General features: G+C 39.7%; 1 protein-coding gene across 2 annotated transcripts; it reads left to right on the top strand.

Annotated features, from left to right (window-relative positions):
- The first annotated feature begins 9647 nt into the window (after window positions 1–9647).
- Kr (krueppel) lies at window positions 9648–15548 on the top strand. Of its 2 annotated transcripts, XM_086911333.1 has the most exons (4): window positions 9648–9814; window positions 13044–13392; window positions 13474–13743; window positions 14406–15548. In XM_086911333.1, the coding sequence occupies exons 1-4, from the start codon at window positions 9754–9756 to the stop codon at window positions 15268–15270; spliced, it is 1545 nt and encodes a 514-aa protein (XP_086767459.1). In that variant the 5' UTR covers window positions 9648–9753; the 3' UTR covers window positions 15271–15548. The 2 variants fall into 2 exon arrangements, with proteins under 2 accessions (XP_086767459.1, XP_012342493.2); XM_012487039.3 differs by having other exon boundaries at window positions 13044–13743.
- Window positions 15549–19096: the final 3548 nt, after the last annotated feature.

The following is a 19096-nucleotide window of genomic DNA, read 5'->3' as shown; positions in this document are numbered from 1 at the left end:
TCTCTCTCCCCCTCCCTCCTTTTGTCTTTCCATCTTTCTCGTAGCTCTGCAACACTGCATCCATCGCAGGGAATGAAGGAGGAGAATTCGATGACTCTTTTCTTCGATTCGACCGAATTGTCGGGAGGAATATTCTGATGAATATGTAACGAGAGAAAATTTAGAGATAGGTAAAATTTTAATTCGATCGAAAGTGAATTTTCGTTCGTTTAACCAATTCACGTGTATTCGTGAAATTGAAAGATTTGTGTAATTACGTGGTTAGATAGGGAAAATGTAAGATGAGGAGGAATATCTATATTCGTCCATATCCATAAAAGAATTATTGAGCATTTTAGAAGGCAATTTATTAGAAGCGATTAACTTCTCCGTTTAAATATAACGATTTTTCAATTCAATTTATCAAACGATAACATCGTCCTATAAAAATTCTCTTAAAAACGTATCGCTCCTCGTTCCACTCCTCCCTTAAACGGATTTAATTTTCAGATTGCCAAATTTCCATCGTTCAAACTCTCTCTTTCCATCCATCTTCTCTTTTTTCTTTTTTTTCTACCCGTTCCGTTTGATCGACTTTCAACATTCGTTATCGATCACACTTTGCCCACATCGGCAATCACCATGAAAATTAAGAACATTGCCCGAATTGTATCTAACCGAAGAATCCGATTGATTCTCGATGAGCAGAGGGATCGGTCACTTTTCTGCTTCCTTAAATCTCTTCACAGGGGTAGCCGAATCACACGTCAAACGCAGAGACGGACGTTTTTGTTACGTAGAGAAGGAGAGAGAGAGAGAGAGAGGGGCGGGGGGAAGAAAAAAAAATATCGTGCGTGCCTCGGGTCGCCGCCACCACCGCCGACGGGGTGTAAGAGTGCGCGGTATATAGAGATGAAAGGGGGTGAAGGACAGCAGAAAATGTAGGGTGGTTTTAGGTCCTCCATTCAATTTATCGACGGATTGACAGCTCTGTTAGGCCCTTGTTACGCAGAAGCACGTTACCCCGGAAAGAAGAGAGAGAGAGAGAGAGAGAGAGAGAGAAGGTGGACGATTCTAATCGTACTTCTTTTCCGTCTTGCATACGTTTCCGGGTAAAAATAGCATGCGTTTCGGTTCCACGGCGAGGGTAAAAACGGTAGACCAAGAAAAATCGTAACCCCGAATAAAATCGTGCGCGGCGAGATCCAGAGTGAAAGAAGAAGTTTTTCTCGATACAAAAAAAAAAAATAATTACCGATCGTATCGTATTTGTAACCGTTGGCCATGAGAAAAGAGGATCGTGGATCATCTTCTGAATATTTCCACAAAGTTTGGAAAAATGTAATTTGGATGTTTTTATTTAAAATAATATTCCTAATGTTGGATATATATATATATATTTATAAATACAGTCTTGTAGGAATATTAATGTACCATTTAAATTCCTAAAGGGATGAAAATTGTTGAAATTCCGTGTGGCGCGCGTAACGTAAAATTTACAACTTTTCGAGAGAGAAAGTGTTCTCGAGAATTATCTTTCGACATCGTTTTTTAAGAACGAACGTTACAGCAATATTTCAAAAGTCATGAAAATTATTTTATTTAAAGAAAAAAAGGAAATATTCTCGATGCATTATTTCTCTAATAAAATCGGATCGATAGAAATCCATTTTTCAATTCAGAGACATTCGTTCGTTCGTTTCATTGAACTTTTCCAGAAATTGTGTACAGACGATAAAGGTCGGTCGGTTGAAGGAAGCCATCGTGAAAAACTCCAACATGATAGTAGGACTGATCACAGGCATCACCGTTTGATTAGGACATCCAGTTCATACAAGGCTTGGCCCGTTAATCGGACAGTGACGCATCGACACGGGAAGAGGTCTTGAAAATCGGCCACTCTATTTATCTTGATATTCCTCAAAAACGGATGGATCGTTTCTTCTAACGCTTGTTTGGAAGGGCTGTAGCTTCCAAATTTTTCTCTTTCTTCTCTTTCTTTTTTTAAACGAATTCTCGTTTGGCCGAAAGAGAGCTGACCAACGGTGTTCGTCGTATGTGTATCCAATCCAGATCGATGGATTCTGTGGCCAGGTGTGCTCTGGTGGTCAAACTGTTACGTTGTTGGCCGCTCTTCTCGCGCACTTTCATCCCTCCTTCCTCTGGCTTTCACTGGCCAGAACGGTTAATCGGAAGTCGCAAGTGGAGGATCTTCAGGGGATGAAGGAAAAAAATTTAGGGCGCGTTTATCCGCTTAGAAAACGAGGCTGGGCAAACCAAGACCGAGAATAATTCCTTTTGTGCGTTCTCGAGATACCGATATGCCGAGATAAATGATTTTTTTTCTTTTTTTTTTTTTTACATCTCGACTCGATTAGCTGCTTTTCATCCCTTCGCATCGATGGCTTTTGATATCCCAAGAGAAAATATTAGATCATGCGTTCATCGATATATCAAAAGTAATATAAAAAATTTAAATATTCTTTTTACACCAAACCTCTTTATTTTAACAGCCTGAAATTTTATCAAAGAAAGAGACGCGGCCTATCTTTTACATACATATCTTATACCTATCCATTCTTCGATTAATTTATTTATATTTAAGCCAAATAAAAATTTATAAATAAAACTTGCAAGAATATGTAAATCACGAACGAATATACCATCGTTTCAACGTTGTTGGAAGAAGAAAAGATTCAAGGACAGAGGGAAAGGCCACGCGAAAAAAATGAAAGCGGCCACGTTCCTCCTAGACCAGCTGCTGTGTCCAGCCACGTCTCCTCCTCGAGTCTATTCGCACACCACATGTTCGTCGTTGGGTGAACACCGAAATTAATATCGGGATCGGCTATTATTAGGCTTGGTCATTAGGCGGTATCCGACGATTAGACGACTCGTTAATAAGCTTGCGCTAAATTCTACGTGATCAATAATGAGAAGATTACCCGGTCGACAATCAGCGATAAGTGTTCGAAACTATGTGCCTCGATATCTTCGAGTAAACACATCGAGGCGCCGGTTAACATGTATACATATATATATATATATATGTGTGTGTATGTGTGTGTGTGTTTGAAAAACGTGGCAATTGTTTCGAAAACGTCAACAAGCGTGTTCGACATAGGACTTTAGCCTGCCTCTCTAATCGACAACTTTTTATTCTTATCGAACGTCACGGTTTATCAATGAACTCCCATTAGTCCGTTTTTAAATATTTGCTCGAGTGAATCGTACGGATTTTAACTGGATTTCATTGTTCTTCATCGTTGCTAGAAATTTTGATTCGAGTGATTGTACTGATTGATATCATGACAGGTATTAGGTTACATTGATATTCAACAATATCTTGGCCATTTACATCGTTTTATTACAGTGGATATTTTCTTCAACGATTACTCGTAATTTTTCTTCAAATAATAATATTCCAAGAGTTTTCGAGTATAAACAAATTACTTGTCACCCTTTTTAATTTTCAATTCTCATTCCACCGCGTGGAATGACAATTCGATCCGAGTGGAATTTCCGTTGCTCGAACGAAAATAATCTCTGGTCTAGAAATTTAAGCAAGATAGAAAGGAGCCAATAGTATCAAAGATTCAACACACGAGTCATTTCCTATATCTAATTAAACATTCTTCGCATCTTCAAATCTTCAAAACCTTTATCCAAAAACGTGTGTATATACATCTCCCCTGAAAAACGAATCGAGATCTCGCTTTACGAATCCAATTATTCCTCGATTTCGATAAAAAAAAAAAAACATACAGGTGCTTTGTGACCGTTGCAAAGAGCCGTTTGCACCGGAAAATCGATGAAAATTTGTCTTCTCCTAGCGAGCAAGAAGAAGATTCTGATCGCGCTCGAATCGATCGAGGATAGCCCAGAGTTTCAATTATCCTGGATGGCATATTTAAATACTTGGAAAAAGCTTACCCGCCGAGATTCTTATCTGTCTGTTATAACGGTCACCGCTGTCGATTGGGAGAGGAGGAGGGGGGAGGGGGGAGAAAAAAAAAAGAAAAAAAGAAAAAAAGAAAAAAGAAAAAGAGTCCACTCGAGAGACGCAACCGAAACTTTTCCAGAGCTGACTCGTACAAGTTCTTTGTGGCGAAACCGTGGCCAACGGTTGCTCGTCAACCGCAGATCAAGATATCGATTTAATCTATAGCGCTGGTCTCTATGTAAAGCGGTTCCGGTTGACAATAGGCAGATTTCAAGGTAGATTGGTTTGCATAAATTCGACCATCCGTGTGGAGTATTTCCGTGTTTCCGTTAGAATTTCCTCGTCTCACGCTGAAAAAAAAGCACCATCGCAAAAACTGGCCGATTTCTCGTTTATTCCCGAGGAGGGGGGAAGGGGGAATTTGATGCTTAACTTTGATAATTTTTTCTTTTTTAAACTACTTCATTTTCTTCTCCTTTTTTTTTTTTTTTACTATTTTATTTCTATCTTTAACGAAATTTCATTGCGTTGATTTTATTATGGTGTTTAAAATTGTTAAGAGCGTAATTTTTAATTCGTTATACGTGTGTCAGTATTAAAAAAAAAAAAGATTTCGTACAATTTTAAAAAAGTATTTATTGGCTTAATTGATTAATTTAATTTCAACAAAATATGTTGCGGGCACAAGTGATACTTGAAGCATTATTTTTCACTATCAACTATAGTCGAGAAATATAAGGAACACGTTGATTCGTAATAATAAAAATTAGAAAACAGGGTAACAAGGAGCATCGTTGTGTATTTTTGTCCTCGGACGAAGACATGCGTACGTTACTTTCGCACAGCTCGTTGGATTATCCAGATTATAGAGGACTAGTTTGTTTGTATCTGTTCACGACAAACGAAGAAGATATTTTTGGAGAAGAGCCGAACGAAATTTCGGTGCAACGTGTTTCCCTGCGTAGCGTAATAATATTAAAAGAAAAAAGCAATTTAAAATGAAAAAAAATTTGAATCGTTGATCGGTTAAAAAAAAAAAAAAAAAAAAAAAAAAGAAAGAATAACTAAAAATTCTATGAAATCTTTATAAAGTGGGATAATATTCGAGGATATCTCTAATTTTATAAAAGGTATAAAAACGAATGAAAGTTGGAACTTTTACCGAAATGAAAGCAATGTTAAAATTTTAGGAAATTTTAACTGCGAAGTATGGCGTATACAGAGGTGCAATATTTCACCAAGCACCAAGTAATAAAATAAACCGACGCAACACCATCATAAATCTAATTAAAAAATGTTAAAAGTGACCCCCGTGAAAAGTGTCACAATAAGTGCCATTCATTTTGGGGAAAAATACAAGTTTTACAGGTCACCTAGTATTTAAAATGGTGAAATAAAACGTGCCCTTTTCTCACCACCTTTCGCTTTTCGAAAGTGAATACGTATAAAAGTGTATACAATATGATCGACCATAACTTCGGACGAAGAGGAAAAACCGATCGGCCGAAATTTCGAGTTTAGTTTTGCATACTAGAGGGAAAGAGACAGAGGAAAAGTGAGCGGAAAAGAAGAGGTATATACCTTTTCACTTTCATCTAGTTTTCTCGAGAGGCTGGCTGGGCCCCAATATTTTCATACCTGATAATTTGCGCTTGTAAAATTATAAAAGTTCGAATAACCCCGCAATAAGTCTCTTTACCCTGGATATTCGTCCTCGAAGAAACGTTGGGGAGAGGGGGGCAGAAACGTCCCTTTACCTCTTCTTTTGTACGAAACTGGAGCAATCAATTCTCGTTATTTTAATTGTCGGTAAAATACCCTTTCGTTTCTCGTGCTCCTTTACTACTTTTACTTCCGTCGCGTTTTCCCCGAGGGATGAAAAACCTCTCCTCGAGGACAATCGTATAGCAGTTTTAGTACTGTCGAGAGAGAAGGAGAATAATAGGAGGGAAAGAGAGAGAGAAAGAAGGAGAGAAAGAGGTTAGAACCGTGCAATAACAACGTTACCAAAGTGACTTTTAGCATTGGATTCGTACAACCCTACCTACGTTTTATTGCCACTAAAATTGCCCGGTCGTTAGACTATTTTCGAACGTATTTTTAAAATTTTGACCATCCCAAATTTTTACCACCTTCACTTATACCAGGAAATTTTATATGTTTGAGACGACCGATCGACAGTAAATTTGGAAATAGATTATATCATCGTGCTGATCGATTTACTTGTTTCTTCTTATTTCTTCTTTTTTTTTTCTTTTTTTTTTTCGACTTCTTCGTATCTGATTCGCAAAACAACGTGCGTAACAGGTAAAGAGTTAGAAATCTCATCTCAAGCACAGTAGTGGGTCACCAGGTAAAGATGCTTTTGCTTTCGTGTGAAAAGCCTAAGGGTTAAGTATCGTAATAATTGCCAATAATCTTGCAATTGTGAACGATTTTTCTTTGCGTTCAAACGCAACTCTTTTCTTCTTTAAACCGCCATTATGAAAATTGTAACGTAACACGTTGTCCTAAGGAAATGGAAATCGAAGAATTAAGAATCTTCTCTTATCTTCCTCTCTCTCCCTCTCTCTATCTCTCCTTGTTGGACTCTTTACAACAAATTTTCTATAAAATACACTTGTCTTCTTCGTTTATTAACAATAATTTATTAGACATGTATCATGTCTAATATGGAAAATGCATTTCGATTTTACTATGCCCCTTTAAAAATCATTTGCTCGCACAATAAATCAAAATAAAGGATCTAAGAAAAATAAAGTAAAAAAAATCGTAAAAAGAATACTGTTGTAATCTATCTTAGCAAGAAATCAATTTTTGTGTCACCAGTAATCACCGGTAATGATCGGAACTACAAGAAATTTTCTCGTTTTCTTCTTTTAAATAAACAATAGAATCGCGTGCTTCGACGAAATTACTCCCTCTTCCTATCGATTTTCGAAGATCTAAAATCTCCTTCTCCGCCAAGCAACAGAATCGAACGCGAAAACTGTCACGAGCGTGGCAAATATCAAACAACACTTCCACACATTCCAGACGTACGCACGCGTGTGCACACACCTGAAGGATCGAAACCTATACAAAAGCCATTCTTCCCAGTTTTTTATCGTACACTCGCGTGTGCCGTGATCCCTCTATACAGGCACGCGCATCGCACGCCCGAACACGGGCAGGTGAGAGGAGGAGAACGCGCGCGCGTGCACGCGCGAGCGTGTCTCTCGTACTTTTCACCCCCGAGAGTTAGAAGAGAGAGAGAGAGAGAGAGAGAGAGGAAAAAAAAGCCCAACCCCCAGGGTTACGATGTTGAAACACGAAGGAAGGAAGGGAGGGGTGTGGTGTTTCGATAGAATTCGTTTTTCCCGAAAAAACAGTGGAAGCCCTGTGCTTTTTCGGCCATTGTGCTACACCTTTCCACGTTATCGCGGCCACGGAAGTCGCGACCAACGTGAAATCCCTGCCGTTTCGCGACGATACCACGCCGTGGCCTGCGTAAATTGCATTGTTCGCCACTCGCGTTTCATTCTGCCGGTTGAAAGAGACGTGGAAAATGTGTCGAGGAACCGTGAACGATCGACTAACGAGATTTGTTTTTTTTTTGTTTTTCTTTTTCTTTTTTTCTTTTTGGTTCGAGCGAAGAGATTTTTTTGTATTTCTCCTTTCTCCGTCATCAATATCGAAAATCAGTCATCAATGCGAAAAGAAAAAAAAAAAAGAAATGTTCGCGATATGCACTTTCGTATCGGGGAGGAATAGTAATCGTTTCGTTTGGATTTTTCTTTTTATCATCTTTTATTCGTATCGGACGATGAAGAATGTTTTTTTTTTTTTTTTCAAGTATAATATTTGAACAGTTTGTTTTCAACAGAAAATAGTGTTTAATAGTCTCGCAAGTGTACGCGTATCGTGTCACACGCCTAATCAGTGTGGATACGTTGATCGCTGCATATTTAATGTCACGTGCCCGTCTATCGTTGCAACGACGACGCGTCGTCGAGCTTCAAAGGAGACGTAGTAAGTCGTAGAACGTTTTCGCGACACGATCCTTATCGACCGCAGGTGAATTATTAAGAGTGTTAAAAGTCCTACGAAATTCTTACGAACGACGTAGAAACGGAAACGAAGCGAGATTTGCGAATCAGTATGTACCAAGAGTAAATAAAAAGCCATTATATCGTACGTGAGAAACGTTTTTAAGCTTTTAACGTTCAAGGTCATGTTTTCTAATAATCATTATTAGATACTGATACGATATTCATTTGTTACAAACGCAAAGAGTAAATATCTATAATGTATTTGGCATTATTTGGATACTAAATATTTGGCCAACTATTATTTTATATTCATCCCATTGTACATATACTTATCCACGTATTCTATATCTTATATACCTATTTATGTATTATCTATATACGTATATCGTTACGAAAACAATAATAATTTCAAATGTTTTAATATTTTAATAATTAATTTTCTAACTACTCGTGTAAAACAAGACATTATTAAAACCGTATTTAATATTATATTAATATCGAATCATAATATTCGATTGCGTTTTGCATATTGTAAACTTCATGTATAATTTAATAAAATATTGCACATTGAATATAGATACTAATTAACAATCGTATTTTTCGCATTAATAAAAAGAATTTTTTTTTTTTGTTATTCTTTACATAGAGTTATCATTGTGAATATTAAAGGATTGATACAAAAAAATTTTTTCGACGACATTTTTGTTATTTTTCACGAACAAATCATTTCACAGCTCTTTCCACGTCAAGTTAAACGGAAAAATTGGAACGTGTTTAAGAGAATAACTATCACGCAGAATACGCTTTTTGTAACAATCTCTTTTTTACATCTCTCTTGATTTTTTTTAACCGTTTTTGTTTCTTGCGATTTGAAAGGGTGAGCGACAACACACTGGTTTGGTTTATAGTTGCAGAACATTGTCAAGCTCGCTTTCTCCCTCTCCGTCACGTCTCGTCCACTCCCTATCTTTTCTCTCACAGGTTTCACCGATTACCCGCCTTCTATAGCCGTCCTTGTCCATCGTAACACAACAGAGAAGTATACAAGTTCCCTATACTCGTAAACGCCCCCCACTCTTAAAGATCACGGTCGCAGGTTCATCCTGTCTGTCATTGTTTCTCGTTTACTCTCTCCCGATCCCTTTCTCTGTCCTCGTTCATCATCTCATCGTATTCTCTAAGTACGTATCTTCTCTCTTACCCTTAACGTCTTCCACTATATCTGTCTTCGTCTAATGCACGCTTCGGCTCGCTTTATCCCCCAAACGAGGTACGTTTCTGCGACTCGCGCATCTAGGGTTGCGATTCGAGAGGGTAGAGAAGGCTGACGAGAGTGGGGATACGGAGTACCTAGTGGGGAGACCAGGGTCGAAGTGGGGGATGTTTGACTACAGTGAGCGCGACTCGATTGTCAGTTAGTATTGGGTTAGGTCAGCCCAGAGTAACATCGTTGGTTGTCGTCGTTCTTCGTGGTCGAACGGCGACATTTGTTGTTTATAGTAGAATAGTAACACGTTTTTACGTACCTTGTTTATCCTTTTGTTCGTTTTTCCCTTTCTTTTTTTTTTTTTTTTTTTGTTCATTTTTCTTCACCTGCTTGGTTCCATGGGACACGCGCCAGTTTCACTACAAACGTCGAAACAGAATCGTCAAGAAAAATATCGTCGCAGTTTATTACGAAGAGAATTCGATAATTTTCCAGTGGTTTCTCATCATCCGTATTTGGAATAAAAAAAGAAACTTAAATCATCAGAGCAGCGTCAAAAGCGATCTTTCTTATGTGTTGTGTTATGTGTTCTTATGGTGAAAACACGTCGTACAATGGCACTGTCTTATCTTCAAGAGGCGCAAATTAACGCAGGTACGTTACGGCCGTCACTTGTATATCCACCCACTCTCACATCGCGAAACTTCGTACACGCGAATGTTGGATCAACAATTTTATCGAAAAAAATATCGCAATCGCCACGCATCAGCATTTCGTCTTTCGCGTGAATCGATAATCGATTTAAACGTTTCATAAGTATTTCGATGAAATTCATCGCGAAACACGCGTCACATCCGATCGAAAAACAAAAAAGATTCGTAGTTTCTCGTTTGTCACGATATACGACAAAGATACCATCTTTCTTCGTATTTTATTCGACATTCAGTGGCCTAATCGTTATTTATCACAATCCACAAGGCAGACAGTCGGAAAGAAGAACATTTAAGGTTTTCGAGTTTAGAGGACATGTTAACGACACTGGCTCAACGCCAAAGTCTAAAAGCGCTCGCGGGGACATGCTCGTGTTGTGACACATTGTAAACATCGATAATCCAGGAAGACGCGAAATTACTCGACGGGAAGGAGAGGAGAGCCGAGTTCGAGAAAATGAGACTCGACGTATTTCGCGATTGCAACCGTCGTCCGAAAATAGCCACGCTCCCGCGTAATTGCAACGAAAATGCTCGAAAGCGTGAAGTGTGCGGCCACTGACGTCGATCGTCTCTGTGAACGCGTTTTCTAGGTTATAAACAAAGTGCAACGGTATATTTATTCGAGGCGCGCGCGCGCATATTCAGTTGCGCATTTAATAAACGCGGTCAAATTAAAGAACGGAATCGCGAACGATTAACAAATAACGAATTGTATGTAAGTTTAATGGATAGTTAAAATTTAAAAGCGTTTTTTTCAATAAATTGTGTTAAAATTTACACGTGTACGTCTTTTAAAAAAATATTGTGAAAAAAGACACGATCTAATTTTTTAGGGATTTTTTAAGAACTAGATATATTTTACGGTCAAAGTGATTTTATCACAGTTACTATACAAATTGCAAACCATCATATATTTTATATCTTATATATAATATATAATATATTATATATAATATATTTTATATTTTATATCTATTGTTAAATATATATTTACTTGAAAATATGCTGCAATACTTGTGCAATATTTTGTAACATATAACATAAATTGTACAATCTCTCAAAGTTCTGGCTATTTAATAAATTATTTATTAAAAGTATTAATGTAGAAAACATTCGGAAAATAATATTATAAATTATATTTAATATAAATATATACGAAAATATGATATTCAGATGTATCGAAATCTTTCTTTTCTAATATAAATATCATAGATGATCAGTAAATGAAAATGAAATAGCGTTTTAATATAAAATTAATTGTACGTATGAAAAATTGACAAAATCCACGCATTTTCCATAAATCATGGAAATTCATCGTTCCGCATATAACGGTAAAAAAAGAAAAGCCGAGTAAGAAGAAATTTTTATTCAGACCTAAGGGAAAGGGATTCGGAACGGAATATTGGGGTTGCGACCAATTAGGGTAGGGATGCGAGCGGGGGCGGTACTCTGCTGGTCGTGTTGCCGGGAAACGGCGATTGTAGGCTGTAAGAATCTTAGGCCACGTTAAGGGAGTTTTAGGGTAGAGAAGAAAGAGAATAGATCTTACGCGCCCTTATTGATTCAACGGGTCTCATTACGGGTCCCTCTTCTAAACGGCCCATTAATTAGCAAGTGGCGGCGAAGCATGGTCGGTTGATTCATTGTTTTCTTAAATTAAACCTTCGTCTCATCTCGCATGTAGATTGCAAGTGGCCCGTTAAAAGTCTCGAATAATTACAATTATCTCGAATTCGATTTATACTTTCTTTCTCCGAACAAGTACGTAGCAAAGAACGTTTCCAAGGAAAGGAAATTCCCTCTCGAATGTAAATGTACCATCGAATTATATTTCGTCGTTGTCGTAATTTTCTTACGTCCGTTAATTTCGCAACCAAGCCTCTTATTAATTCAATTACCCCGTCGAGCCTCGCCGATCACGCGGATAAGCAATCATCGGAAGGTGTAACCCTAATACGAGGGTTGCTCTTTTTCGAGAATGTTAAAATTATCCTTCGTAACATTTTGCTAAAATCACTTCGTAAAACTAGAAGAAAATTTTAACTTTAACAACAACGTTATTTTCTGTTCTGTGAAAAGATATCAAAAATTCATTTCGCTTTTCAATCGATCTCCAAAAAAATCAATAACCAATAAAATTCCAATATTATATATTTTCACCAATTTCTAATCAAAATTCCCCCTCCAAAAAAACGATCGAAATCTTGAATCAGCAACGTATCGGGAATATCATCGTACAAAATTTCATTTTCCGGAAAAAACCACGTGGAGACATTTGCAGAATGCACTGGCATAGCTTGCACTTTCACAAAGTCGTTGGCCTCAAGTCGAAGAGAGGCGGGTACATCGCGATGACGTGGGTGGGAAGTCGAGGCTTATGAATGAACCGTACCGTACGATAGTGTGAGTGAATGGAGGAGGACCGAGCTTCTCGCTCACGTGTGAGCAACGTGTGTGGGAGGGCTGAGAGGGAGGAACAAGGAGGAGAACATCGCCGAATGGCGGAACAAGCGAGAGGGAAGATACGTAACGTAGGAAGGAGAAAAAGATCGTCGTACGATTCCGTACACGTACGAAACGTTCGTTCTTTTTGCGCATTGTGGTACACGCGTCTACTATCGTATCCAACGACGTACCTCGCGATGCGATTTGTTGTGAAACGGTACGGTATTCGTCAAACCGTTCGGACGATTTCCGGAAATCTGTATCTTTCGAATCTGATTTTTTTCCTGTCGTTAGCAAGTAAAAAGATATTCAACGATGATATCGTTCTAATTTATTTTCCTCATGCGTTACATGGATATGCGTGGAAAAAAATTATTGTATCGGAATTTTTTTATTTTTTCACAGTTACTGATAAAATATACCAACTGTCAAAATTATATATTTTTTTCTACCTTCATATCAAAAACGAAATTTTTATACATTTTTAATTTTTAATTTTAATAAATGGATAAATTTTTGAAAAAACAAATTCTCTCTAAATGATTTAATGAAAAGACAAATCTTTTCGATCAACAGTATCGATGTAGACTTTGATACAAGGACTAATAAACTTATCTCGCAAAACACGCATTCGTTCACAATTCCTCTCGACAAACACCGAACGAGATGAAATGAAACTATGAAACTACATTTTATCATACCTTTCATTTTCTTCTCTCCCCCAGGACTCATAAGCGGCCAGCATCTCGACATGAAACAAGAATCCGACAAGCAACCACTCTCACCGCCGTTGAACAACAACACGTCACAAGTGATGTTCCCCGGAATGGGAGGAACGACGGCAGGCTTGTCCATGCTCACCCCTCAGCAGTTGCTCGCGGCGAGCAGAACGGCGGCCTTGATGGCCGCTGGTATCCCCGTGTCGTTGCACGCAACCCTTGCGGCGAGCCCGTCTCTCTACAGGCAGCACCAGACGTTGTTCGGTGGTTGGGCACCGCCGACCGCTTCCTCGCCCCCTTCGCCTCTCCACCACTCACCCGGCCCCGTGTCGCCCGCGTTGAGCTCCAAATCCACGTCCAGGCGCGGCAACAACACCGCGGTCACCACCGCCAACAACAACAACAACAACAACAATAACAACAACGTGGTGAGCAGCAGCGGCGACAGAATCTCGAGGAAGGGGCAAACGGCGAAGAAGAAGGCGCAGAAATCGTCGAAGATGGAGGTGGTGCAGGCACCGTTGGAGGGTACGGCGCCGCTCAGTCCGCCCATCTCGGTCAGCCCCGAGGTGGGCAAAGACGGAAGGGACAAGGTGTTCACCTGTGGAGTGTGCTCCAGATCGTTCGGTTACAAACACGTGTTGCAAAACCACGAGCGCACGCACACGGGGGAGAAACCTTTCGAGTGCCCGGAGTGTCACAAAAGGTGAGCACGAAAATTCGATGATTATTTTATATAATCGTGGAGATTCTGTCGCCGCTCCTGCTTTCACATTTGCTCGAAAATTAATAATCGATCGTGTAATCTAAATAAAGAAGTAAGAGAAGTAGAGATGAGGCAGTGACGATCGTTGGATATTTCTATACACGATTGTATAACTATTTTAATCAATTAATTGTTTTTTATGTGTTTATATGTGTAGATAGAGAATGAGACGCAACATTAAGCTCGTAGATTAGTTGGCCTCTCCGTGTGATTTGACGAAACGGGACAGTTTAAAGAAGTTTTTCAAAGTCACTGTATTCGTAATCGCTCCGTATTCACGTTACCGTTCTTTATTCAATGTAGAATCGAAGATGCAAATCGTGAGCACGATATTTCCATTTGAAACGTAAAAGTCTAGTGGCCTTGAAATATCGATATATTTACTCCATCGATCAAAGCTTGAACTCTTTAAATATGCAACTCTTTTCTCACTTATCTATCTTATCCATTTCATGCAAAAAAAAAAAACAAACAAACAATACACAATACTCACCTCTAAAATTTGATTTTTCACATTTGTTAATCGATTATCCGATTATCACTCTGAAATTTCTCTACCCGCCTACGAAAGGAAACCAAGCCTTTCTTCATTAATATTACAGATTCACGCGGGACCACCACCTCAAGACCCACATGCGGCTGCACACGGGCGAGAAGCCGTATCACTGCAGCCATTGCGACCGGCAGTTCGTTCAGGTTGCAAACCTGCGCCGCCATTTGCGCGTCCATACCGGTGAACGGCCGTACGCGTGCGAGCTTTGCGCCGCGAAATTCAGCGATTCGAATCAGCTGAAGGCCCATCTGCTGATCCACAAGGGCGAGAAACCGTTCGAGTGCGAGCATTGCCAGATGAGATTCAGACGGAGGCATCACCTGATGCATCACAAGTGCGGGACCCAAGGATTGAACCCGTTGCAAATGTCGAGATCGCAGGTCACGTCTCCTTCGTTGGCCAGCGACGACCTGGACGAGGATATCGACATCGATATAGACGTCGAGATAGAGGAGCCCGAGACGACGACCACGACCACCACCACCTCCTCCTCCTCCTCGTTGATCGGCAGAAAGGCGAGGGAGGCGAGATCGGCGCATCGCCAGTTGCCAAGCCCTCAAATCGTCAACGCCTCCATGCCCATGCCGTTGAACCTGTCCGGTATCCCCATCGATCTGCCGGAGCAAACGGAGCCCGAGGATCTGTCCATGTCGACGGGCATGCACAGGCCGCACTCGCACTCGAACAGCAGCGGCGACTCCCCGATCAGTCGTAGTCCGAGCAGCGACGCGATCCACGAAGAGGACGAGGAGGAGGACATGGACGTGGGCGAAAGGTCGAGCATCACCACCACCACCACCACCACCACCGCCACCACCACCATCACCACAACCGCCGTCTCCACCCGAATCTTTCCAGCCATTTCAGGTGAGAGAAAGAAAGAAACTATGAGGGAGAGAAATTCGTGTATTTAGTTAATCGTTGTATCAATCGCGTTCTTTCGTTCCGACGAGAATTGCGTGACTATCTGGTTAGATAGATATTAATTATTATCTATGTATAGATAGTTATCTGTGGGAAGAAAGAAAAGTGTGAGGGAAGAAGAATAGAAGGGGGAGGAAGAAATACGCGAGTGCGTAGAAAAAAATAGGTTACGGGTGTATGCGTGTCGTGTGCGTGTGTTGTACATGTGCGCGCGTGGGAGTGCGTGGACAACCGTGTGCGATCGAGAGGCGAGCGAGAGAATGGAAAAAAGGAAAAGGAAAAAAAAAAAAAAAAAAAAAGAAAAAAAAGCTAAAGCTAGAAACTAAACGGAATGAATGTACTGGTATACAAGTTCCTCTGACAGTAAAAGTAGCGGGGGGGAGTGACATCGGTTCGTCGATCCTCTGTCGCTCTCGCACTTCGTCGATTTGTCAAATTGTCGGCGCTTGTTGTTTTTTTTTTTTTCTTTTTGTTTTACATTTTTTTTTCGTTTCTTTGCCGTTCTCTTTCATCACGTATATATGAATATTATCGATCGAGGTTTTTTTTTTCGTTTTTTTTCTTCTTCTCCGCTTTTGTATTTATTTTTCCTTTCTGTCTTTATAGTGTATATATATATATATGTGTGTACATATATATATATATATATATACGTATAAAATGCAACTCGCTGCGGTTATATATTGCATTGTTATATATCTATTACACCAATTTTGTTTGTAACGCAATCGAGTGATTCACAAGTTTGTTGAGACACATACGTGTATTGTGTATATACACGTTCGAATCGAAGTTACGAACTTCGTGTTACACATACATCATATCACACCACAAGATAAATCGTTACATGATGATCGCTACGAACGAGCTCGAGACGTGTGTCTTATTTTATAATTTTCCTTATTACTCTCCAATTCATTAAGCGATTGACACCTAATGATTTTCGTTGAAAGAAGAAAAAAATGAAAGCTTGGAATTTGAACGGATTGAATCGGTATCACTTTTCCTAAACCACTCGCGTGATAAAAGTAGAAATTCCATTAAAGCCGATCGTTGCCTTCTCGAGAAATGCCTTTTGCAAATTTACATTTCTCTCTACAGTAGTTCTCTCGCACAACAACAAGAGTAAAGAATAGCCAGAAATTTTCGCACCCGGTCTCGATTCTCGACCGAGAATCATTCCACCAAAAGTGTCGAAAACGAATTCAAAGACTTGAAATCGCTTCGTTTACATTTGCCCTTTGCAAAAAACGAAAGAAAGAACCAACCAACACCTGTAAGTCGACACCTTCCACCGCGATTCGCATTAATCCCCCTCCTCGCCGTACAACTTTTATTCGAAAAAAAAAAGGCCGCGCCTTCGGGCAAATATTCCTCTAACGAGAATCATTGGTGAAACGAAAAAAGATATCCACCCTGCTCCATTTGTGTTCGCCCGTCGACAACAATCAGAGGGAGAAGAAGGGAGAGCAAAACCGTTTCTTCTTCTTCTTCTTCTTCCTCCTTCTCCTCCTCCTCCTCCTCCTCCTCTTCTACTCCGATTTCCGTTTTTTTTCTAGAGAGCAGCCGGTCGTGTCTCTTTCCTTCGAGGGGAACCCCTTGGTACACGATCGTCTCTTTTGTCGTTTCGGTTTGTCGACAACGTTTCTGGCCGTCTGTTTCGCGCGAACCAGTTTTCGCAATGATAGACGGCCGCGTGCCGAAAAATTCGCAGCCGGTGGTCGTCGTCGTCGTCTCCTCTTCCTCCACCACGTGGCGTCCGTTCGTTTTTCAGAGCGTGGCGGTGTTGCCTCGCCAAATCTGCCTCAATGGTCCACTGATTTATGCCTCCACCGGCCGGCATGCAAATCTCATCGGCGTAGTCTCGAGGCCATTTCGGTTCATTGTTCCATGGGGTCAGTCCCGGGACGCTTTTCTGGGACGCGAGAAGTGGCCGTGAAACGTCATTCACCCCTCCATCCTCCCCCCTCTTCCGGCCCCTTGCTTCTCCTCCCTTCTTTCCTTATTTTCCAATGGCGAAGAAACGGGGCACCGCTTTCCGAGATATAAACCGACCAACACTTACATAACCTCTGGGTTTTTCCACGGTGGACAAAAGGTAGTGGATGGAGAGAGAGAGAGAGAGAGAGAGAGAGAGAGAGAGAGAGAAAGGTTTCCTCGTCTGCATTTCGTGCGAATATCGGTGCCGGGGACCCAAATTGCCCTCGTTTCGCCTACGCCCCCGGTTCGTCTCGCAAGGAAAAAGGAACGAGAGAGAGAAAGCTTCTCGGCTATTGCCAAGAACAATTTCTTCGTCGGCTGTTCTTCCATCGTTTCCTTTCCATCTTTGTCGGTCGAGGCGAGATATTTTCTCGTAAGACGATCTTCGTAACTTCGTCGATCGAATATTCACGATTTACGATGCCTGTACGAGGCCTGTCCTCCTTGCTTAAGATGTTGGTTGAACTTTTAAGAAGGGCGATGTATTTCGATAGCCCGTATATTTTCTATAAACAACATTCGAATTTCACGTTGATCGAACTTTTTCCAAAGCGAATAAGCTGATCGATATTTTCTTTCTTTTTTTTTTCTTTTTCGTACAAAGTTTAATTTGTAAAAGAATAATATTGCAATAACAAGTAGCTACTGGCGATGACTCGAAACATATTCTATATTGATTTGAGTAATGTTGAAAAGCCTGTAAGTGCTTTGCAGAGATCTTAGAAATTAATCTAGAATTATGAAAAGTGATAAAAAAAAAATTTGAGTTTTAAATGAATACAAACGATATATTTGATGAACTATTATACATTATATCGTGTATATTTTTAACTAAAAAAGGGAAGAATAACTTTCGAAATTAACTGTGGCTCATTCTTCCCGAAAGTGAAAATCTCGGTGGGGAAAACATAGTCCCCCACCGCGTTACACTTTCGCCACATTCTTTCCCAATGGTCCCGACTCATCCGCACTTTTCACCGGTTATTCACGTTCCAAGCTTTCGAGAAGCATTTTCCAGCCCACTTGTCTGTTCCTCCCTCTCTTTGAAACTGGCGCGTTTCGTCGCCCTTTTATTCACGTGTTCAGGAGACATCTTTCGAGCTCTTCTCAACGAAATGTTGTGATCCCTCGTCACCGTTGTCTTTTTACCAAAAATTTTGTTTTTTTTCTTTCCTTTCCTTTTTTTTTTTTTTTTAAACTAGGATCCTCTTTTGAAACTAGTACGTAAAAATCGAACGATGAGAGAGAGAGAGAGAGAAAAAAGAAAATCTAATATCCTTCTTTTGTAGTGCGATAGAAATTATGTGATATATAATTTAGTAAAGTTAATTTAATCATATCATTCTCGGATCCTTCTTGCTCTATAATAATGTTGTTTATTATTTATTTAACATTTATATAATGTTTCGAAGAATATAACGAAATTATATCTATGAAATTATAGTTCTCTAGAAACTGAGAGATGAACGAATAATTCGTGTACAGAAAAAACGTTCAATATGATGATCAATCAAGTTAAGCCATGTTTACATTAAACGCGTAATAATAAGGATACATTGTTGAAAATATTGTATCCTGACGATCGATATGATAATACGTGTACATTAACTAACCTTACTTTTCACTACATTGATTCGTATCGACATAGATAGTTGTAAAAAAAAAAAAAAAAGAAAGAAAGAAAGAAAGAAAAAGAAAATTAATTCTAACGGTTTGTTTGACCATTAATCTGTACGAAAAATTTTTGACCAATTCAATCAATCCACTTCGAATAATTCAATTTACTCGTGTAACGTAAATTTGAATCGTGTAAAAGTAAACGATTTGTCGTCGATT

This window comes from Apis florea, unplaced genomic scaffold (assembly GCF_048593485.1).
Source record: "Apis florea isolate Af1SG1 unplaced genomic scaffold, ASM4859348v1 contig_3203_pilon, whole genome shotgun sequence".
NCBI lineage: Eukaryota > Metazoa > Arthropoda > Insecta > Hymenoptera > Apidae > Apis > Apis florea.
The sequence above is the reverse complement of the archived record's forward strand: the minus strand, read 5'-3'. Positions and strand labels throughout refer to the sequence as shown.